At 45.9% G+C, this 23,342-nt stretch overlaps 1 protein-coding gene across 3 annotated transcripts; it reads left to right on the top strand.

Moving 5' to 3' along the window:
• Positions 1–254: 254 nt before the first annotated feature.
• On the top strand, positions 255–10,216 carry HSPA5 (heat shock protein family A (Hsp70) member 5). Of its 3 annotated transcripts, none has more exons than XM_085847990.1 (10): positions 255–396; positions 5,737–5,885; positions 6,025–6,256; positions 6,408–6,542; positions 7,383–7,495; positions 7,625–7,779; positions 7,929–8,164; positions 8,264–8,501; positions 8,588–8,755; positions 8,909–10,216. In XM_085847990.1, the coding sequence occupies exons 2-10, from the start codon at positions 5,758–5,760 to the stop codon at positions 9,460–9,462; spliced, it is 1,959 nt and encodes a 652-aa protein (XP_085704116.1). In that variant the 5' UTR covers positions 255–396; positions 5,737–5,757; the 3' UTR covers positions 9,463–10,216. The 3 variants fall into 3 exon arrangements, with proteins under 3 accessions (XP_085704116.1, XP_085704117.1, XP_085704115.1); XM_085847991.1 differs by having other exon boundaries at positions 380–400; XM_085847989.1 differs by lacking the exon at positions 255–396 and adding an exon at positions 399–587.
• The last annotated feature ends 13,126 nt before the right edge of the window (positions 10,217–23,342 follow it).

Genomic DNA, 23,342 nt, shown 5'->3' with positions numbered 1-23,342 from the left:
GTTGGAGAAATTCGTCGTCTCTTTTAGAAAAAACAGATATGAAGAGAACTTTACTTCATAAAACCGAATAAAAGTAGGAGCTTTGACAACGAAACATGAAAATGAATCCGTTTAAATCGGCAACGTCACTCGGGCGAGTCGGAGGGAGAGGAAGTAACGTCATTACGTCAGAGACATTGACCAATGGTAAGAGGCCGTGTATCGGCGGCGTTTCTCGGGCGAGTCAGAGGGAGAGGACGTGACGTCATCACGTCAGAGACATTGACCAATGGTAAGAGGCCGTGTATCGCAAACCGACCAACGAGCGGCATCCAACGCAGGCTTGCACGACCAATGGGAAAACCCCACGCCGGCTGACGTCATCTTGGGAGAGCTCGGCTTCATATATTCACGGACGTGGGTATTGCAGGACATTTTACAGTGTTTGAGAGTATTTTTATGTTTGTGGGTTCGTGCGTGTTCGGGGAGAGGACCCGGTCGGAGTGAAATTAACGGCGTTTTCTACCGACTCCATCGCTTCGCTTTACGCAAATCGCGCGCTCCGACTGCTCTCGCTCGCGATTGTTGTTGAGATAATTGTTTGGCGGGTAAGTTGTGTTGTTTTTGTTGTTCCTTTGTTTGTGACCGCACGTCACAGTTAAAATGTGTTATCGTTGGACTCGTGGGGTTCATGTTGTGATGGTGATGAGTGTTTCTAGTATCGTTCTCCTGGTTATAACATGTTAGTGAGGGAATGGGGAGGGGGGTTGTGTATAAATGATTGTTTGTGTGTTTGTGTGTTTGTGTTTGTGTGGAGATGTTTGGCCTCGTTGCTCACCGTGCCGGTGATTGTACGTGCTCCACGTTCATTGGCTCCCGTTGGGTGTCTGGCGCCTTCTCATTGGCTGTTGTGAGGTGAAAGGTCACGATACCCTCCGTGTGCCGTGTTACTCATTTTTACAATGGGAAGGAAATATTGATGGGTTTCTGATGGGAAGGGAACATTAATGGGTTTATGATGGGAAGGGAATATTAATGGGTTTCTGATAGGAAGGGAACATTAATGGGTTTATGATGGGAAGGGAACATTAATGGGTTTATGATAGGAAGGGAATATTAATGGGTTTATGATAGGAAGGGAATATTAATGGGTTTATGATGGGAAGGGAACATTAATGGGTTTCTGATAGGAAGGGAACATTAATGGGTTTCTGATAGGAAGGGAATATTAATCTGTTTCTGATGGGAAGGGAATATTAATGGGTTTATGATAGGAAGGGAATATTAATGGGTTTGTGATGGGAAGGGAACATTAATGGGTTTATGATGGGAAGGGAACATTAATGGGTTTATGATAGGAAGGGAATATTAATGGGTTTATGATAGGAAGGGAATATTAATGGGTTTATGATAGGAAGGGAATATTAATGGGTTTCTGATAGGAAGGGAATATTAATGGGTTTATGATGGGAAGGGAACATTAATGGGTTTCTGATAGGAAGGGAACATTAATGGGTTTCTGATAGGAAGGGAATATTAATCTGTTTCTGATGGGAAGGGAATATTAATGGGTTTATGATAGGAAGGGAATATTAATGGGTTTATGATAGGAAGGGAACATTAATGGGTTTATGATAGGAAGGGAACATTAATGGGTTTCTGATAGGAAGGGAACATTAATGGGTTTCTGATAGGAAGGGAACATTAATGGGTTTCTGATAGGAAGGGAACATTAATGGGTTTCTGATAGGAAGGGAATATTAATGGGTTTATGATAGGAAGGGAACATTAATGGGTTTCTGATAGGAAGGGAATATTAATGGGTTTATGATAGGAAGGGAACATTAATGGGTTTATGATAGGAAGGGAACATTAATGGGTTTCTGATAGGAAGGGAACATTAATGGGTTTCTGATAGGAAGGGAATATTAATGGGTTTCTGATAGGAAGGGAACATTAATGGGTTTATGATAGGAAGGGAACATTAATGGGTTTCTGATAGGAGGGGAATATTAATGGGTTTCTGATAGGAAGGGAACATTAATGGGTTTCTGATAGGAAGGGAACATTAATGGGTTTATGATAGGAAGGGAACATTAATGGGTTTCTGATAGGAAGGGAATATTAATGGGTTTCTGATAGGAAGGGAACATTAATGGGTTTCTGATAGGAAGGGAACATTAATGGGTTTCTGATGGGAAGGGAATATTAATGGGTTTCTGATAGGAAGGGAATATTAATCTGTTTCTGATGGGAAGGGAATATTAATAGGTTTATGATAGGAAGGGAACATTAATGGGTTTATGATAGGAAGGGAACATTAATGGGTTTCTGATAGGAAGGGAACATGAATGGGTTTATGATAGGAAGGGAACATTAATGGGTTTATGATGGGAAGGGAACATTTAATAGGTTTCTGATGGGAAGGGAATATTAATGTGTTTATGATAGGAAGGGAACATTAATGGGTTTATGATGGGAAGGGAATATTAATGGGTTTCTGATAGGAAGGGAACATTAATGGGTTTCTGATAGGAAGGGAACATTAATGGGTTTCTGATAGGAAGGGAACATTAATGGGTTTCTGATAGGAAGGGAACATTAATGGGTTTATGATAGGAAGGGAATATTAATGGGTTTCTGATAGGAAGGGAACATTAATGGGTTTATGATAGGAAGGGAATATTTATGGGTTTCTGATGGGAAGGGAACATTAATGGGTTTCTGATGGGAAGGGAACATTAATGGGTTTCTGATGGGAAGGGAATATTAATGGGTTTATGATAGGAAGGGAATATTAATGGGTTTATGATAGGAAGGGAATATTAATGGGTTTCTGATAGGAAGGGAACATTAATGGGTTTCTGATAGGAAGGGAACATTGATGGGTTTCTGATAGGAAGGGAACATTAATGGGTTTCTGATAGGAAGGGAACATTAATGGGTTTCTGATAGGAAGGGAACATTAATGGGTTTCTGATAGGAAGGGAATATTAATGGGTTTATGATAGGAAGGGAACATTAATGGGTTTCTGATAGGAAGGGAACATGAATGGGTTTATGATGGGAAGGGAACATTTAATAGGTTTCTGATGGGAAGGGAATATTAATGTGTTTATGATAGGAAGGGAACATTAATGGGTTTCTGATAGGAAGGGAACATTAATGGGTTTCTGATAGGAAGGGAATATTAATGGGTTTATGATAGGAAGGGAACATTAATGGGTTTCTGATAGGAAGGGAACATGAATGGGTTTATGATGGGAAGGGAACATTTAATAGGTTTCTGATGGGAAGGGAATATTAATGGGTTTATGATAGGAAGGGAACATTAATGGGTTTATGATGGGAAGGGAACATTTAATAGGTTTCTGATGGGAAGGGAATATTAATGCGTTTATGATAGGAAGGGAACATTAATGGGTTTATGATGGGAGGGGAATATTAATGGGTTTATGATGGGAAGGGAACATTAATGGGTTTATGATAGGAAGGGAATATTAATGGGTTTATGATAGGAAGGGAATATTAATGGGTTTCTGATAGGAAGGGAACATTAATGGGTTTCTGATAGGAAGGGAACATTAATGGGTTTCTGATAGGAAGGGAACATTAATGGGTTTCTGATAGGAAGGGAACATTAATGGGTTTCTGATAGGAAGGGAACATTAATGGGTTTCTGATAGGAAGGGAATATTAATGGGTTTATGATAGGAAGGGAACATTAATGGGTTTCTGATAGGAAGGGAACATGAATGGGTTTATGATAGGAAGGGAACATTAATGGGTTTATGATGGGAAGGGAACATTTAATAGGTTTCTGATGGGAAGGGAATATTAATGTGTTTATGATAGGAAGGGAACATTAATGGGTTTATGATGGGAGGGGAATATTAATGGGTTTCTGATAGGAAGGGAACATTAATGGGTTTATGATGGGAAGGGAATATTAATGGGTTTCTGATGGGAAGGGAACATTAATGGGTTTATGATGGGAAGGGAACATTAATGGGTTTATGATAGGAAGGGAATATTAATGGGTTTATGATAGGAAGGGAATATTAATGGGTTTCTGATAGGAAGGGAACATTAATGGGTTTCTGATAGGAAGGGAACATTAATGGGTTTCTGATAGGAAGGGAACATTAATGGGTTTCTGATAGGAAGGGAACATTAATGGGTTTCTGATAGGAAGGGAACATTAATGGGTTTCTGATAGGAAGGGAATATTAATGGGTTTATGATAGGAAGGGAACATTAATGGGTTTCTGATAGGAAGGGAACATGAATGGGTTTCTGATAGGAAGGGAACATGAATGGGTTTATGATAGGAAGGGAATATTAATGGATTTCTGATAGGAAGGGAACATTTAATAGGTTTCTGATGGGAAGGGAATATTGATGGGTTTCTGATGGGAAGGGAATATTAATCGGTTTCTGATGGGAAGGGAATATTGATGGGAAGGGAATATTAATCGGTTTCCGATGGGAAGGGAATATTAATGTGTTTATGATAGGAAGGGAACATTTAATAGGTTTCTGATGGGAAGGGAATATTAATGTGTTTATGATAGGAAGGGAACATTAATGGGTTTATGATGGGAGGGGAATATTAATGGGTTTCTGATAGGAAGGGAACATTAATGGGTTTATGATGGGAAGGGAATATTAATGGGTTTCTGATAGGAAGGGAACATTAATGGGTTTATGATGGGAAGGGAACATTAATGGGTTTATGATAGGAAGGGAATATTAATGGGTTTATGATATGAAGGGAATATTAATCGGTTTCTGATGGGAAGGGAACATTAATGGGTTTATGATAGGAAGGGAATATTAATGGATTTCTGATAGGAAGGGAACATTTAATAGGTTTCTGATGGGAAGGGAATATTGATGGGTTTCTGATGGGAAGGGAATATTAATCGGTTTCTGATGGGAAGGGAATATTGATGGGAAGGGAATATTAATCGGTTTCCGATGGGAAGGGAATATTAATGGGTTTCTGATGGGAAGGGAACATTAATGGGTTTCTGATGGGAAGGGAATATTTATGGGTTTATGGTAAGGGACCATTAATGGGTTTCCGATGGTTTATTTTATTATTATTATTAGTTTGGAATCTGATTTGTTCATAAACAATTTAAATAATGTGATTCTCAAGATTTGGGTTATTTTCTTTTTTTCTTCTTTTTTTTTTCCCCACAATATCCTGTCGCATCCTTCACCCAGAGACTTGTGGACCCCAGGGTTCATCGATTGGTGTATGGTGGACCCCAGGGTTCATCAATGAGTGATTGGTGTACAGTGGACCCTAGGGTTCATCAATTGGTGTACAGTGGACCCCAGGGTTCATTGATTGGTGTATTGTTGACCCCAGGGTTCATCGATTGGTGTATGGTGGACCCCAGGGTTCATCGATTGGTGTATTGTGGACCCCAGGGTTTATCGATTAATGTATTGTTGACCCCAGGGTTCATCGATTGGTGTATGGTGGACCCCAGGGTTCATCGATTGGTGTATTGTGGACCCCAGGGTTTATCGATTAATGTATTGTGGACGCCAGGGTTCATCGATTGGTGTATGGTGGACCCCAAGGTTTATCGATTAATGTATTGTGGACCCCAGGGTTCATCGATTTAGCGATTGTTGTATGGTTGGACCCCAGGGTTCATCGATTTTATTGTATTGTGGACCCCGGGGTTTGTTTTTATAAAGTCAACCATGGTGCCGGTTTCTCCCCGATTTTTGTTGCAGTGTTGACGGGACATCTTGACCATGTGGGTTTATGATTTTTTCTTGGTGGTCCTGGTGCTCGGCTCTGTCCGCTCCGATGCCGATGACGATGAAAGGAAGGAGAACATGGGCACTGTAGTGGGAATCGATCTGGGAACCACTTATTCGTGGTGAGTTCTTGTTCGCTGACCGTCGTGGTTTTATTTAATTACTATCATTAAGCCTTTCATCTCGTGTGAATTTACCATGGACAGGTGTGTCGAGTGTGTACGGTAGCTTTGTAACGTGGAGGTGGTGCTTTGTTTGCAGTGTTGGTGTTTTCAAGAATGGCCGGGTGGAGATAATTGCCAATGACCAGGGTAATCGTATCACGCCGTCCTACGTGGCCTTCACGACCGAAGGGGAACGCTTGATCGGAGACGCAGCCAAAAACCAGCTTACCTCGAACCCCGAGAACACCGTGTTTGATGCCAAGCGCCTCATCGGTCGCACCTGGACAGACCCTTCGGTGCAGCAGGACATCAAGTATTTTCCCTTCAAGGTGAACAGTTAACGTCGCCTCGTTTGGTCCAAGATTTGATTTGTCGTGAAAAAGCGATTTGCGTATCCGCCGGCGACGTGACCCTGTCCTTTTTTTTTTTTTTTAATTTTTAATTTTATTTGTTTTTTTGTGCGTGTCGTGGTGTTGTCAGTTGATTGAGAAAAAGGGAAAGCCCCACATCCAAGTGCATGTCGAAGGTCAGTTGAAGACTTTCGCTCCAGAGGAGATTTCTGCCATGGTGCTGACCAAGATGAAGGAGACTGCTGAAGCTTACCTTGGAAAGAAGGTGAGTGAGGCTCCGTGGAGCTGACAATTGTTTTTTGTTTTTTTTTAAATAACTTTGTTTTAGCATTTCCATCTTCAGGGCCGGTCTTTGATCACCTGAAGTCTATCCAGTTGGGTACGATAGATTGAGTGGAAAAGTCTCGGATTATTGATTTGGATTTTCAACTTTTTGGGGGATGGCAGGATGGCAGGATGGCTTACAGGTACGCGCACTCCCCTTTAAGCTGTCTAGCCTGGGTTTGAATCCCGATGTTTCACGGGCAGGTTGATTCGTCGTCTCTGCCGTCCCTCGGATGGACGTTAAGCTCGGCGTCCCGTCTTCCAGCATTAGTTTGTGCATATCAAAGACTGCAAGAGTAGGCGAGCTATCGCCGCCACCCGAACCTACAGGGGACACCGCAGAAGGACAAAATGGAGGGAGGCTTGGACAAACGGTGGGTATGTGGAGGAATGGAGTATGGACAAGGTGGATATCGATTCGAAATCTCAGGAAGGAAGGTTTTGGATGGGGCTGGCAGGATGACCTCGACGTACGCACACAGTCCATCTGAGATGGTAGTGACCAGCTGTCTTGGGAACCTGGAAGGAAGAATTGACCATTGGAGAGGATTAGGAAGTTTGTTCCACAGGGTAGGAGAAAAAGAAAATGAGTGGAGGTGAGCAGTGATCTTGGATTTAGGTAGTTTCACCAGAAGAGGGTCGATGGTGGACCGCATGCACCCAGCAGAAACCTGTAAGGGATTTTCACATGTTGTTCCTGATCACGTGATGATATCGATATTATTATTATTATTATTATTATTTTTTTTTTGTATGACGTTGATCTCTGGTCGTTTTTCAGATTACCCATGCCGTTGTGACTGTACCTGCATACTTCAACGACGCGCAGCGGCAAGCCACCAAGGATTCCGGAACTATCGCTGGACTGAACGTTCTTCGGATCATCAACGAGCCGTGAGTTTGAAGCCAAATTGGAGCGACGTGAGGAATTGCAATTACGCGATCGCCATCTCCGTACTTTAATGCTCGATTATATATTTCTATATACTTTTTCCCCCCCCCCCCTGCTTTTCATCCCTTCAGGACCGCAGCCGCTATTGCTTACGGACTGGATAAGAGAGAAGGCGAAAAGAACATTTTGGTGTTCGATCTCGGTGGTGGCACCTTTGACGTGTCCCTGCTCACCATTGACAATGGTGTCTTTGAGGTGGTGGCTACGAACGGTGATACTCATCTTGGTAAATCGCACATCTGGGCTCTTCTTCAATGTAGCTTTTGATCTTTTTTTTTTTTTTTGCTAAATTTATTTACTGGCCTATCCTTGACTGGATTGTGCAAAAGCAGTTTCAGGCTCTGTTCTAACCCTAACAGCTTAATGCTTACTTAGGTGGCGAGGACTTTGACCAGCGTGTCATGGAGCACTTCGTGAAACTGCACAAGAAGAAAACTGGCAAAGATGTGCGCAAGGACAAACGGGCTGTCCAGAAACTCCGCCGTGAGGTGGAAAAGGCAAAGCGCGCTCTCTCTTCTCAACATCAGGCGCGTGTCGAGATCGAGTCGTTCTTTGACGGCGATGATTTTTCTGAGACGTTGACGCGTGCCAAGTTTGAGGAGTTGAATATGGTGAGGAAAGCATTTTGTTCGTCAATTTGAAATCGCTCTCTGCCATGACGTTAGACCAGATCGGTTGAACTCGCCATGATGCCTGCCCCCCCCACTCAGGACCTCTTCCGATCAACCCTGAAGCCTGTTCAAAAGGTGTTGGAGGATGCGGACCTGAAGAAGTCGGACATCGATGAGATCGTGTTGGTCGGTGGCTCGACGCGAATTCCGAAGATCCAGGCACTGGTGAAGGAGTTCTTCTCCGGAAAAGAGCCCTCACGTGGCATCAACCCAGATGAAGCCGTTGCCTACGGAGCAGCCGTACAGGCCGGTGTGCTTTCTGGTGCAGACGACACGGGTACGTTTTATTTAAAATTTCTTTTCGCCGACCGTTTGACTTGTGAAAAAGGCCTGCTCTTTAACTTTTAATAACGGTGTGCGCAGGTGAGGTAGTGCTTCTGGACGTGTGCCCGCTCACACTTGGCATCGAGACCGTCGGAGGAGTCATGACGAAGCTCATCGGTCGTAACACGGTTGTTCCTACCAAGAAGTCGCAGATCTTTTCTACGGCTGCTGATAACCAGCCTACGGTTACAATCCAGGTGTTTGAAGGTGGGTCCATAAATAATATTTGAGGTCTTGCTTGACCAGGTTATTCGGACGTATGATTCAGCAAAAGCCCCCGATGGTGGCAGTTTTGTTATGAATGGCAAACCACCCAATATAGTGAAGCTTCAATAAGAGCATTAAATTGTCTCCTCGCAGGTGAGCGACCAATGACCAAGGATAACCATCTACTTGGCAAGTTTGACCTGACGGGAATTCCTCCAGCACCGCGTGGTGTTCCGCAAATTGAGGTCGCCTTTGAAATCGACGTAAACGGCATCCTTCGTGTTTCGGCTGAGGATAAGGGCACCGGTAAAAAGAACAAGATCACCATAACGAACGACCAGAACAGGCTCACTCCCGACGAGATAAAGCGAATGGTGGATGATGCCGAGCGCTTCGCCGATGACGATAAGCGCGTGAAGGAGCGGGTGGAGGCGAGGAACGAGCTCGAAAGCTACGCTTACTCCCTGAAGAACCAGGTCGGGGACAAAGAGAAACTCGGCGGGAAGCTGTCACCTGAAGATAAGGAGACCATTGAGAAGGCACTCGATGAGAAGATCCAGTGGCTCGAGAGCCACCAAGACGCTGACGTCGAAGCATTCAACGCCCAGAAGAAGGAGCTCGAAGAGGCCGTGCAGCCCATCGTGGGAAAGCTGTACTCTGGTGCGGGTACTCCGGCCCCAGAGGAGTCGGACAAGGATGAGCTGTGATTGGCCGGGGTTCACGTGTGGACTGATTCTCTTCGACAGTGAAATTGACTTTGGGTGTTTTTTTTGGGGGGGGGGCATTAGGCTTTTCCCCTCCCACCAAGTGTGGCTTGGTGTTCATGCCATGTATGGCCGTTCCTCGTTTTGTGTACCTCCTGTGTAGTTGTAATTGGTTGCCATCTTTGTTTCCTGTGATTTCCAGTTGCCACCGGAAGCAGAAAATTGCACAATTTTGAGGGTGTCGTCTTTTTTTTTTCAATTTTTTTTTTCTCGTGGTTGTATCGACACCTAATCAAATCACCTCCTCTGATCCACGTGTGCTCATTTTGCTTTTGGGCAGAAGGGTGGACCCTTTGAATAAAGTTTCTTGCCCCCCCCCACAGTTGGTGTGGGTCAGTGAGTTATTATCTTGTCCTCACCATTGTTGGTGTGGGTAAGTGAATTGTGTACAGGTATTTGTTTTGTTCAATTTGAAATTCTCTCTGAAGGATGGATGACTCATTAATCTCCTTGGACCTTGTTTGGGTGTAAAAGAAAAATAATAATAAGCTTTGTACACCACTACGTGCATGCCTGTGTAAAGTCTTACAGACTGGGTGGGGTATTGTGTATGCTTGCTTTATTTTTGGGGGGGGGGGTTGGGGGTTGATTTGTGTTAAAGATGATTTTGAATACATGCATCAAGTGGTATAATTTAATTCTGTCATGACATCGCAGCTGTTCATAAGTCGTTGTAATAAACGGGAACTTTATTTAAGCTTTGCTTCTGGTGCCATGTATGAAAACGAGTCGATTCCATGTTAATCTCATTCGTGTCATCTATCTATAATTCCAGCAATCTCTGTGTGTGACCGCTGTTTCTCGACAACCTCTGGTCTTCTAATTGAAACTTGCCAGGTGTATTGCTGGGGACCTGAGGATGTGCCTTTTCAAGGTTTGATATTTATCGGACAAGTGCTTCCCAAGTTATGGCCATTTATTTACCAACCAATGGGAAGACACGTTGCGTGGGCGTGGCCGATGGGGAAGGGAAGCACAGCCGCGTTCCAACGTACGGGCTTCCGGAGAGTGATTACTTTGTGTATTCTAATAATTTCTCGATTTCTTCTGCGCATTTATAGATAAACACAATGGCCCAAGTTATGATCGTTTTCATATTAGACGGTGTATAAATTTCGGGAACATCAGAGTGCTGGTATGCTCCGAACCAGGAAGTAAATTTTTTCTCTCTTCTCTTCTCTTCTCTTTTTGTTTTTCCTTGCCACGACATTGCGAAAAGGTAAAATACGTTGGCGCTAATTGAATAATTGGGTATTAAAATAATATCGAACTTCCGGGTCACGCACGTTCGGGCACGTGAGAGTGAAGAAACGGCCTGTGTGGTTTATTTATTTATTATTATTTTTTTTTTTGTGGGCACGTACTAGTATTGTGGAAGTTCATCAGTGGTCGACGACCTGTAGGATGCCTTTGAGCGGTTTAGCCTCTGTTTGAATCTCGACCCAGCTATAAACTGCCATCCTGATACTTTACAGGCTGTCCGATTCATCAGTGTGTGTCATGTTCATCGGAAATGCTGAAGATCCTCTGGGTATGTCACAAATGATGGGTGGGTTCTCGCTGCCCTTCTGAATATATTTGCAAAAAAAAAAAAATTACTTGCAATGGGAATGGGAATGCAATGGCAAACCACCTAGCTTAAAACCCGTGCCAAGGAACTGCTTCAGCAACCCCGGTTCTCTGTAAAGGGTGCGGTATGATGATTGGTGTATGAAGGAAATGTGCTCCATCCCAAAATAACTATGATCTTTAATTTCTTGCTTCTGCCACCAAATATGTCCTGATGTTCTTCTCACCCCTGCCTCTCTGTCTGTCGTCTGTCTGTGAGCAGGACATAAGTTTATGTGCTGATTCGGAAGAAACTTGGACAAGTTGGCTGTGTAATAAGGACTAATCAATTCCATTTTGGTGAAGATGTAGATCTGAAAAATTTTTTTTTTTAAAGTAATTCTTCATCCATACATTTCAGTGTGCATCATTTAGTTGTCGTTCTTGTGAGCAAGCCTGGAGGAAAGGGTTTCTGAAATCGAATCTGATGGTCCTTCGACATCAAAACGACCGCAGATTGTGAATTACGGACGAAGACGTATCCCTGATTCGTGTTTTGATTTGACAAAGAAGCATTACTTCCGATGCATAGTTGGCAAACATCTCGGACTGCGCGACGTTGAAATACTCATCAAAACAAATGCACACAAGGACTTTGAAAAGGTCAAATCTTCATCAACATCCTTCCTTTGAGCATTTGCAAATCAAACCGCCAACGGTGAAAACTAAGTATTATACACGTGTACGTATAGAATTGGAACTCAATTTGTTTAAACATTGATTCGAATGACGAGTTTGAAGTTGAATTGTGCGTTAGTTACATGACCAACGAGCAGTTTTAAAATTAGTATAAATGTATCAAAACGCATCCATCCATTCATTTTGTCTGCCAGCCAAGATGGTTTTCATTATCTGTGATTATTCGTTTTATACATACACCGAGCAGAGCCGAGCTGTCGCTTCGCTGACGGACCAATAACTCGTCCTGTTCCCCAAATATTTTGGTTGAGAAGGAAAGGAAGACAAATTTACCCTTACAGAGAGTATTTAACCCTGACTCCCCAGCTCCCCTCCCTGACCTCACATCCCACAAAACCTCGATGCTGGTGGAGAAGGGAAGAAGAGCAAATTTACCTGGGTGAAGAGTGCTTTAATCTCAGCGTTGCCCAGGTAGAAAAAGGAAATTGTAATACCCTCTGACATGACCACCAGGTGGCGCTACACGGTACAAATTTACATCAAGAATTTATGATCCATCCTTCCATGAGGCCATGGCCACAAAGCCTATGTTTATCCCCCCACCCGAAAGCCTACAAAGTTGTATTTGTACCCCGAGTTTGTAAATTAAAAGATGTGGCCATGCATAAGGAACAGAGACGGATATAAAAAGGTCCACGTGGTCTAAAGCTAAAGTGGTACCCCACTCTATCCCTCACCCTTCCACAGATCTCCTCATGTCTCTTTCCCACTGTTTTGTGCTTCCCTCTCCCACCCCTCTTGTTTCCTGCTCCCCTTGCTGTACGTTCTGTGCGTTGGCTCTTACATGAGCCTCGACGTTGTATACAAAAAAAAAAAACCAACATCCTCTAAATGGTCATGTCTAATCTGTCTCAAGGGTGTAAGGGATCTGAATGGTGTTGAGGTCTGAGGGGTCAAAGGGGATTTGAATGGTGTAAGGGGTCAAAAGGGTATAGGAATCTAAAGGTGTTAAAAGGCTCTTGAAGGTAAAAGATGTATGGGGGCGGGGTCTATGTCGAAGGGGTCTGAAAAGGTCGTGCGTGTGTGAAGTCAAAGTGCAATTGACGTTCAAACAGTACGTAATTAATAGATATGTAGTCAAACGGCTTCATTGATGGACTGACCATGTTTTTCGTTTTTACGTTTCTCTTCCTGCACAATTACAAGTAATACTTTGCAGCCAAAAGAAATTTGGAAATTGTAACACCCTCTGCCACCACCACCAGATGGTGTAACATGGAACTCATTTTATACGCTGCATGGAATTTCTGCCCCATACCCCCGTGTGAGGCTGTGTTCATATTACAGACCTTTGTTTTTGATTCAGAACTTGATATACAGTATCCTTTTAAATCAGAAACTAAAAATAAATGGCATTGACAAGATTATTGACACCCTCGACTTAATATTTTGTGTCACAGCCTTTGGACAGCCTCCGTCCATGAATGAGCTTCCCACACCTCTCTACTGGTAGTTTGACTCACTCTTCTTGGAAAAACTGCTCCACTTCTCCCAGATTTGAAGGGTACCTTCTCCCAACTGCTGTTTTCAGATCTTCCCACAGGTGTTCAATGGGATTTAGATCTGGACTCATTTCTGGCCACTTCAGAACAGTCTAGCGTTTTGTCTTGAGCCATTCCTGGGTGCTTGTTGAAGTGTGTTTGGGGTCATTGTCCTGCTGCAAGACCCATGACCTTCGACGGAGACCCAACTTTCTGACACTGGATTGAACATTGCGCTCCAAAATGCCTTGGTAATCGACTGATTTCATGATGTCATGCACACACTCAAGGTACCCAGTGCTAGAGGCAGCACAGCAACCCCAAAAAGCTCTAATTTGGCCTTATCTGTCCGCAGGACATTCTCCCTGAAGGATTTTGGTTTGTTCAGGTGTGTTTTGGCAAACTCCAGTCGGGCTTTCTTATGTTTCTCTCAGCAGTGGGGTCCTCCTGCGTCTCCTACCATAGAACCCCCTTTCATTGAGTGGGTGATGGATGGTGCGAGTTGTGTCGGAGTGGCGACTTGTCCAGGATTGTGTCTAATAGCCAAGGAGGCTGTTTAGGCATCACCAACGATCTGCACAGAGTGTGGTCACAATGGATAGTGCGAGTTTAACCGTCGTACCTTGTGTCTGAAGGTCAGCTTGAATCTGGTAGTTGATCGAGGTGCTTTCTCCACCATTCGAACAATCCTTCGTTGCAATCTTCAATGAAGGTTTATTTTGCGTCCACGTCCAGGGAGGTTGTTTACAGTGCCATGGGCCTTAAACTTCCTGATAACATTGCGTACGGTGGACACAGGATATCAAGGTCTCTTGAGATGGACTTGTAGCCTTGAGATTGTCCATTCTTGGCTACAATCTTGTGTTTGATCTCAGACAATTTTCTGGTTTTCTTTCTTCTCTGCCTGCTCATTGTAGTACACACACCGACACAAAACAGCAGAATGACTCCTATTCTCGATTCAAACTGGTTGAATGAGTGATTTTTTTTTTTATATTGCAGGCACCTGCAACTCACCACAGGTGAGTTCAATTCCAAAGTAAAAGAGAATCACCTGCTTGAAATATAATTATTTATAACAGCTTCCAAAAGGTGCTAATAATATTGTCCAGGCCATTTTAGGATTTCTGTGTGGAATAAGCTAAGATTTAGTAATTTTTTTTAGCTTTTTTTTTGTTTTGTTTTGTTCCACTGCAAACCAAAGAAATACAAATGTGGATACCAAAATATTTTTTTTAATTTCAACAGTTCTCCGGAAGAAATGGTTCATTACTTGAAAAAAGTGCAAGGGTATCAATACTTTTGGTCATGATTGTGTACTTTAAAAATATATATTTATATATCTATACTACTAAAGGTGTGTGTGTGTGTGTGTCCTCCATAACTCCAAAACCCTAAAACCGAGCAGCCTTAGTGAAGTAGTCCATAATTACGAGGATGTATTGGTTACCTTGGCTAGTGTGGGGCAGCGGTCCCAAGATGTCTATGGCCACTCGCTCAATGGTGGCCCCAACTTGATGTGATTGAAGTGGGGCTCTCATCCTCCGCACCGGTCCATTTTTATCAGTACAGGCGTCGCATGGTCGACACCAGTCCTGTATATCGCGCCCCATATTGACCCAATAAAACCGCCAGTGGGCCCGAGATGTTGTTTTTGTTTTGCCCAAATGGCTGCCGGTGGTTAGGGGGGGGGTACCGTGCACCTGGTCCAAAATTTTGGTTTTGAATTGATTGGGGACTATCACCAGCCAGGAAGTTTTTTTTTTCAGAGGGGATAGGATCTCAACCCACTTACGGAACAAGATGTCTCTCATTGTCAAGGTTTTCCATTGAGCCTAGTATGCCTTTGTTTGTGCTCCGAAGGGGATGACCTCGTCCCCGCTGGGTCTCTTATCCACCCGGACCCACTCATACACTGGCCCTAACACGGGATCTTCCCGCTGGGCTGTGCTCTACACCAAATTGCCGAATTCCTTGTCCGCGTTTAATGGCAAACCTGGGCCTGCCGCACGGGCTAGGAGCTAATGGGAGGTGTCCGCCAATTGGTCCTTGTCTTCGAGCCTCATGCAGAATTTGCAGTTTTCTCCCAGACAGGGGTGTCGAGAGAGCACATCGGCATTCCCATGAGCCTTACCAGCTCGATGAGCCACATTAAAATCGTACTGCTGCAACTTTTCCAACCACCTTGCAATTTGGCCCTCCGGTTCCTCGAACCCTAAGAGCCATTGCAAGGAGGAATGGTCAGTTCGAACCAAAAATTTCCTCCCGTACAGGTACGGGTGGAAATGGCTCATGGCAGACAGCATAGCCAATAGCTCCTTGCAAGTGACGCTGTCATTTCGTTCGGAACCGACTAATGTGTGATCACTCTTTCCACACACCCCTGTGTCTGAGACAAGACTGCACCCAATCCTTCCTGGCTTGCATCCGCGTCCACGGTAAATATCCCGTCATCGGTGGGGTATGCTATAACGGGTGCGGATGTCAAACACCCCTTTAATTTGAGGAAGTCATTATGGCATTCCTCTGTCCAATTCAACCGTGACCCATTTTCCGTAAGCCGATGAAGGGGCCTGGCTATGTCTGCAAATTTTGCCACAATGTGCTGGTAGTAGGAGCAGAGCCCCAAAAAACCCCGTACCTGTTTGATGTTATGAGGTACGAGCCACTCCTCTACCGCAGTCATTTTTCCTGGGTCGGTTTTCACCCAATCGCGGCCTATCACGTGTGCGAGATAGGCCACTTCTTTCTGAAACAAAGTGCATTTCCCCAGGCTCAACTTAACCCTACCTGCCTGAGGCGCCCAAACACCTGGTCCAAATTGGCCATGGCCTGGGGAAATGTTTTAGCGTGTACTGGGACGTTATCCAGGTACACCAGGCATGATTGCCATGGCATGCCACCCAGCACACGCTTAATCAATCGTTCAAAGGTGGCGGGGGTGTTATACAAACCAAACGCCATTACAGTGAACTGATACAGTTCCTTCCCTGCAGAGAATGCTGTTTTCTCCTTCACTGTCTTATCCATCTCCTCCTGCCAAGTGCACTCTTGAGGTCTAAAGTTGAGAACCATTTGGAGCCTGAAACTGCGTCGAGGGTATTGTCAATTCTTGGCAGGGGATAGGAGTCTTTGAGTGTCACGTTGTTAAGCTGGCGATAGTCCACGTGGAAACGCGTGGGACCATCCTTCTTTTTAACCAGCACAACCGGTGCCATCCAAGGACTTCCCGAGTGTTCAATGATACCTGCATTGAGCATCTTTTCTACCTGTTCATCAGACCCCTCTTTCTTGCTCCAAGGGAGCCGTCGAGTAGGCTGACGGACAGGCCAGACCTCACCGGTGTGGATCTGATGTTTCACCAGGCCCGTATGTCCAATATTCTCAGGCGACAAGGAGAAGTTTTCCATGTGTCGGTTAACAATTTGTGTAAGGCCTCCCGCTGGGCTTCCTCTAAATCTACACTACTCTGATTTACCATGTCGCAAAGGGATCGGGCCAATTCCTACTATGTTCTAGAAATCCCTCCTGGGGTCGGTCCGACTCGATGTTATCATCCCTCAGCTCTGCAACTTGTATTACTGGGGTGCAGTCTGCCACCTTCGTGCCCCGTCCAATCGTGTGTGGTTCCGTGCTCACATTATTTACCCTGATGGGCACGACAGGCCCGTTAGTATTTACTAAGGTGCGGCCCCGCGACTAAGTCCGGGCTTGATTACTCCGCCAGAAGTTTGACCAGGCCACAGGGTCCCTGTCAGGTTGGGTGAGCACGCCACCGTGCTGGAACTATTGCCTCGGCACCTGAGGGATGATCACGGAGTTGGGAGCCTCCAACTCTACCTTCTCATTCGTGCTCATGTACCCCAACGGCAACTCTTCAATACCCATCTGCATGACTCCTCAACCCAAGTCGATTGTGCAACCACCGGTGGTTCGCACATCTAACCCTATTAGACATGGGTCGTAAACCTCTGCCACCCAAACCTTTATTTTTTTTTTCTTCGAGTGAGTCCAATATAAGGGTCACAAAACCACGCACTATGATGGGGGCCGTTGCCCCGGTAGCTAGATGCAAACTATGATTTTGCAGACGGTGGATATCATCCCAACCGTCTGTACTCAAATTAAGGACCACAGGGCTGATGATTGTGGTGCTTGCTCCTGTGTCCACAACGGCGTCTTCCCCTACGCTGGCAATTTTGCACCTAATTGTCAAACTGCCAGTGCCAATTTGGCCGCAAATAACCTGTTGCAGCGGTGGGGGGCTCTTTTCCATTTAGGTCCTGCTGAACACGGCCCTATATGCTCAGCAAATTAGTTTCCCTGGGACTGGCGGAGGGGGAGGGGGGTGTCCGGGGCTGGCAAGTCCGTCTGCTCGGGGTGGAGTTGGTGATCCAGTAGGTCGGGGTCTCTCCCTGCATGGGGACCTCCACTCCCGTGACAGGTGGCCCACTCGTTCACAGTTGTAACACTTTATCGGGTAGCGTGCATGCCTCTGATGTTTCAAATACCCTCCCCCAATGCTCCGAATTGGGGTATTTACCAATGGCCCACCAGGTGTCCTCCTCCGAACCATTTGCCATGGTCCAGACCCTGTCAACCATGTCCTGGACCACTCCCTCCAGCTCTGCTTAGGTGTCAAGACCAGTCCCGGCTACAGGCTTGTGACTGTCCACGGGGCTCACCTGTCGGACAGTTATTGCATGGCGCTCGGGTCCTCTTTGATGGCTCGCATCAGGTGGCAGTGTCCGCTGCCTTCTGGAGGTTTTCCGGCCGAAATGTCGTCAGCAGGGCTCCTGTGTCAGTGCCTGCAAGAGCCTGGATAAAATAGTCCAGGGCAAGGTCTTCCTGGTCAGGTGCTGCCATGTTCGCATGCGCGACCCCCCACTACACGGTGAATGTCATAAGCCAAATTCCGCATTTTTTCATGAGGTTGCCGTTTTCGCCAACTGAGCTGAGTTTTAACAAGCTTGCTCTGCTGTTCTATTCTGAATTGATTGCTTCGGGCTGAACGGAGGCTTGCCAACATCATTACTCCCGGGGGGCATAGTGGTCAGGACCTCAGCCGCAGTGCCCCCACGAGATGGATCCCACTCTCGTCCGCGCTCCAGCCATTACCCCTGGCCACGTGGTCAAATTGGCCCAAATACGCCCTCAGGTCGGTCTTCCCGTCGTATGGAGCTCACGGCACCATCCGGCCTCCCGGGTTCCTAGCCTCACTCACCAATCCTTGGACAAATGCAGGGGTGGACACTCCGGATTCCGGCGGTGCACTACACCCGCGGAGCCCAAGCCACACACCCGGACAATTAGTCAACCCCGTTTGGATTGATGCGTCCCTCGCACCATCTTGCACACTCGTCCATGCCATGTTAGTCGCACTCTGCACATACTCTGGCACAATCCTACTGGGGGTTTGTGTTAGCTCACGAGACCCCGGGGCCTCTACCCCACCCCCCCAAAACTCGGCATGTATCCTTTCACATCATGCTCCCGGTCCACCTCACACAGTCTGACTGGACTCACCTGGTCACAGTCTACTTCGAGGGAGCGTATTCTCTCCCTTTGTTCCTGAAGGAGGTTATCCTGACCCTTACATCGGGTCTTAAGACATTCAACAAGCTCAACGTTAACATCCTTCACCTTCCCTTCGATTTGTGTTTGCTCCTCTTTTACTTTATGTAATTCATCCTTCACTCGTTCCAAGTCTCTTTGTGTCTCTGTTAATTCCTCCTTTGCTGTGTTAAAACACTCTTTGGTCTCATCTTCGTGTTTCTTTAATCGCTTGCCCATTTCCTGGTTTTTCGTCTCTACCTTCCGTCTCATCTCAACCATTTTTATCATTTCTTCATGTCTTACCTTGCACTCCCCCTTTACGGCCCCCAACTCCCCCTTTGTTTCCTGCCGGCCTTGTTTTAAATTTTGTATCGTGTTCGTGTTTTTCCAAATCTCCACTTTCAGTTGCCCTTGTCCTTTCGTTATTTCCATCATCCCCCGTCCGAGTTTATCTACTTCTCGCTTAACCGCTGTTATTTTATTCGTCACTTCTTCCTTACCTGTCTTCATCGCGGTCCAAACACCTTCCGCATTCTCCTTCACCCCGTTCATTTCCTCAGGTATTGTCCTGATCTCCTCCACAATCTTCTGGTCCATGTTTTGCATCTGGCCCTTTCCTCTGCCAGCCCGACGTCCAAGCTTTGCTGCCCCACCTTCAGCTCCTCCTGACCCACCTTCCTTTCAGCCCTCAGTGTTTGCATATCACTCTTCTGTTGGTTTTGTCCCAGTTACATCCATTCCATCATTTGTTTTATTATCTCTATAAACTGGTTCGTGTCCAGTGGCTTTGGCGAAGCCGATCTGCTATGATCGGGTGTGGATCTCATGGGGATCGCTAAGTCCTCCATAAGGGAAATTTAGTGGTGGGGGTCCCCAAGCATTGTTGTTGTTTCGATTGCCAATGTTACCTCTGGGTATGGCTGCAGCGAACGCTCTCCCTCAAAACTGTCGACCTGGGCTATGGATTCCTCCAAAATAGTTGTTTCAAAACCCACCTGAACTAGCTCGTCTTGGTCCATACCAAATAATTAAATAAAATTTATATCCTAACCTGCTCTTAATTTCAGGGATGTGTTTAGCACACCCCAGGTTTGAATCCTGTTCCAGACACCAAAATTTTCAGGGTACATCCCACTCCTGACACCAAAATTTTTGCGGCCCGGGGTCAGGGCGAGAAGACAACGAGAGGGGGAAAGCTATCTCGGGTTCCCACCAGACTCTCCGGAATCGCAGGCTGTCACAGAAGGATAATTCCGTGACACGGCGGGTCGCTGATCGACCGTGAACACCAATAACTCAACCACGTGACCTCGGGTCCTCCGTCTACTGTTTAACCGGTTATATTAACTAAAATAGTCACGTGACCTAATTACCAGGCAGCACGCCCTCAGTACGCCTTGTCCGAACCGGATAACCTTACCCGATCGGATGCAGCCGAGCGTAACTGCCAAGGACAGTACGTTGCTACACCGAGCGATCCCAGTTCGAGATTCGGCGCATTATCTCCTTGGTTACTGTGCTGGGCTCAGCGCGTGATCTGCACTGGTCCAGAGAATAGACGAAGCCAGCAGCCAAGAGGAAGGGCGAGGCAGTAAGGCGCGTGGAATGGGCGGACCCAGCGGACGGGGAAGACAGTCAGCAGGCGGGGAAGGCTGAGCAGCAGGTGAATGCAGAGATCCAGCGAGTGAAGCTAGGCGAGACCGTGAACGGCTTTGCGATCTGCCTTTTATAAGCCCTGTGGTGTAGGGTGGGGTGACAACCCGAAGCGATGCGTCGTCACCCGAATCGTGCGCTCCTATTGGGCCTGGGGCCCGCGCTGCCCAGCCCCTACAGCCGGAAGTGGTCTCATTCATACATCCGGCGAGACGTGGCCAAGCTGTGGAATTGTCTTGCATCGAACACCACGACATGAATCGCCTTGCACCGAACTTCCGGGCCGCGCTCCGGCGACCGGCCGAGGGTCGTGTCGGTCCTGCATTCCCGTTCGGGCACCGCCGTCGCTCTGTGGTTGGCGCTGGTCAATGTGCTTGTACCGTCCGCATGCCACACGGCCTGGGCGATCTGGGTCATGCATTTGCGCCTCTGCTTGGTGGCGACTATATCGAGGCAAATGTGCGAGGAGGCGCGGGATGACCTCTGCTGTTTGCCGGAGATATTAGTGGCCGGATGTGCCGAGCGAATGTCGACGGTGAGATGCCCTTGTAAATCTGCGCACAGACACAAATAAAGATGTGTGCCATGCGCGTCCGTACAGTGCGGTGGTGATTATCGCAGGGCTGCGCGCGTGTCTGTTATCATGCATTTGCGCCTGCTTCGCTTTGTGTCATGGATTGAAGGGAAGGGTTGGATGTAAATCAGGGTTAAAAAGAAGGCAGATATAATTATTCGAATGAAAGGGCGTTCCGCGCGCGTCCTGTGCAGTGTAGGTGGAGGTTTTCTCATCGTGATTTTCACAGGCGGCCGTCTGGGTGCGGTGCCTGCTTTCACTTATTCCATGGATAAGAGGAAAGAGTTGGAATGAAGAAAGGGATATAATTAGAGCAAGCTATAAGACCCACGCAACGCACTTCATCCCGTTAACCCATTAGACATGAGGGGAGGACCAACTGCACGAATACTAATTTAATTACTGTCTGGGGATCACTGTATGTTGGGTACCATAACCTTTGAGGGGTGTGTGCGTGATTAAGGCACAGAGGGAGACCATTCTGTCCATCATGCCTGCACCACACCAATACCAACACCAGATTTAATCAATCCATCAACACCCCTTCCCTTCGTGTGCAGCCTTTTTGGCTGTTACACCGGTATTCATTTCATCGACCTCAGAAGGACGACAGGCTGAGTCAACCCCCCTGGTGTTAATTCAGCGGCCAACGGGTCTTGAACTCAGGACCTTCGGATCCCAAGCCACCACCCTAACCACTAAGCCAACACCAGGTCTATACATACACATACACATACACCTGTACATATTCAGGATGTTCAACATCTATCGGTGTTTTTACACACATGTCGATGTACATGTAATATAAAGGATTCTCTATCCTGATATTGGGAATTTTTTAAACAACGGGAAACTTTTTTAATGAAACAAAACAAAGTGGGGAATGGTTTTGAATATTTGCGTCTTGGCTTTCCGGTGGTGAATGATCAAATTGATCAACCCAATAGTATTTGATGGATCGACCATTTGAAACGTGAGCGGTTTAACCACGTTTTGGGAAGGTGGTTAAACCACGAGTGAGCAGTGTCGTGATAAATAGAATGTGCCTTCTATTAGAACATGAAATACAATACGACACGATGTACAACGATGAGGGTTTTGGGGTAATACCTTCGTTTACCATTTCAGGAAACCGTTAACCAAATTGTAAAATTTTAATTCTTCCGAATGAAGATCGAATCCCAGAAAATGGTTCTTACGAGGGATGTTCAACTTGTTGTCTGAATGAGGGAGTCACGATTAGTCGAAAAAAGATGCACATGTTTTTATATTTATTTAATTTGTAAGGACATTCTTATATTAATAAAAATGTATGAAATTCTTATGGCCACTCATTCCTCAACGAGCAGTTTAGCTCTTGCGTTCACAGGTGAACATCAGCACTACCTCGTGAGACATTGGACGTGCAGAATGAGGAAAGAGCTTTCGAGAGGTCACGGGTTAGTTAACCTAGCTTGTCGTGACAGGTACTTTGTCAATATGCAGAGCAAGGTTCCAGCGGACAGAGCAGCTTGCCGTGGTTCGACCTGCATATGGACATGCGACATCAGGTATATATATATATATATATATATATATATATATATATATATATATATATATAATCAAAGTGAGGTTGGGACCTTTGTAGGTCTGTCAGATTTCCTATTTCTCACCTTCGATGGATGACTACTCGCGTTGCCTTTAGTGATGATTACTGGGATTTGCATTCATGGACAATGTCAATCAACTCCTTTTCAAGAAGATGAGCACATCAGAACGGATTATGAAAGTCACCTTTGGATTAAAATGGCGACATCGATAAGTCTACTCAACATACAGGATAGCCCATAGCCAGCTCAATAAACCCTCTCCTACCCCCACACACTCCACCATCCCCCCCCCCCCCCATGTGCCCAGCAAGTTTGGTGTATGGGAACTGGATTGACACCAGCCCTCATGTAACCATGATAAATCCATCATACAGCTAATGATGTCACCACGAATACAGCACACCATGAATCTGTCTTGATGTCATTCAATTAATCATGAACAGCACAGCAACCCTTTCACCACCACCCTGATGCGGAAACTCCAACACGGTCACCCCCATCACTGTAGCGTACTTTGCTTGAGGCACCGGCCAGTCGTACTTACGCACATATATGGTAGATCCATGTCTGCCCAAGTTGCGTCCCTGAAAACTAGCCATATTGAGCAGACAACCAGTGGGCACCATGGATTCTGCGCAGCCTCCAAAGGATTCCCCGATG

This window comes from Eptatretus burgeri, chromosome 1 (assembly GCF_056783735.1).
Source record: "Eptatretus burgeri isolate ZD-2024b chromosome 1, Ebu_testis_v1, whole genome shotgun sequence".
In the NCBI taxonomy this organism is placed as follows: domain Eukaryota; kingdom Metazoa; phylum Chordata; class Myxini; order Myxiniformes; family Myxinidae; genus Eptatretus; species Eptatretus burgeri.
Note: the sequence above shows the minus strand (reverse complement) of the source record. Positions and strands in the feature narration are given on the sequence as shown.

Bases quoted from the DNA above. Each gene is read 5' to 3' on its own strand.
- HSPA5 (XM_085847990.1), top strand. From the start codon at position 5,758: ATGTGGGTTTATGATTTTTTCTTGGTGGTCCTGGTGCTCGGCTCTGTC. The intron at 5,886-6,024 runs GTGAGTTCTTGT...CTTTGTTTGCAG, and splicing joins CTGGGAACCACTTATTCGTG to TGTTGGTGTTTTCAAGAATG. The intron at 8,165-8,263 runs GTGAGGAAAGCA...CCCCCCACTCAG, and splicing joins AGTTTGAGGAGTTGAATATG to GACCTCTTCCGATCAACCCT.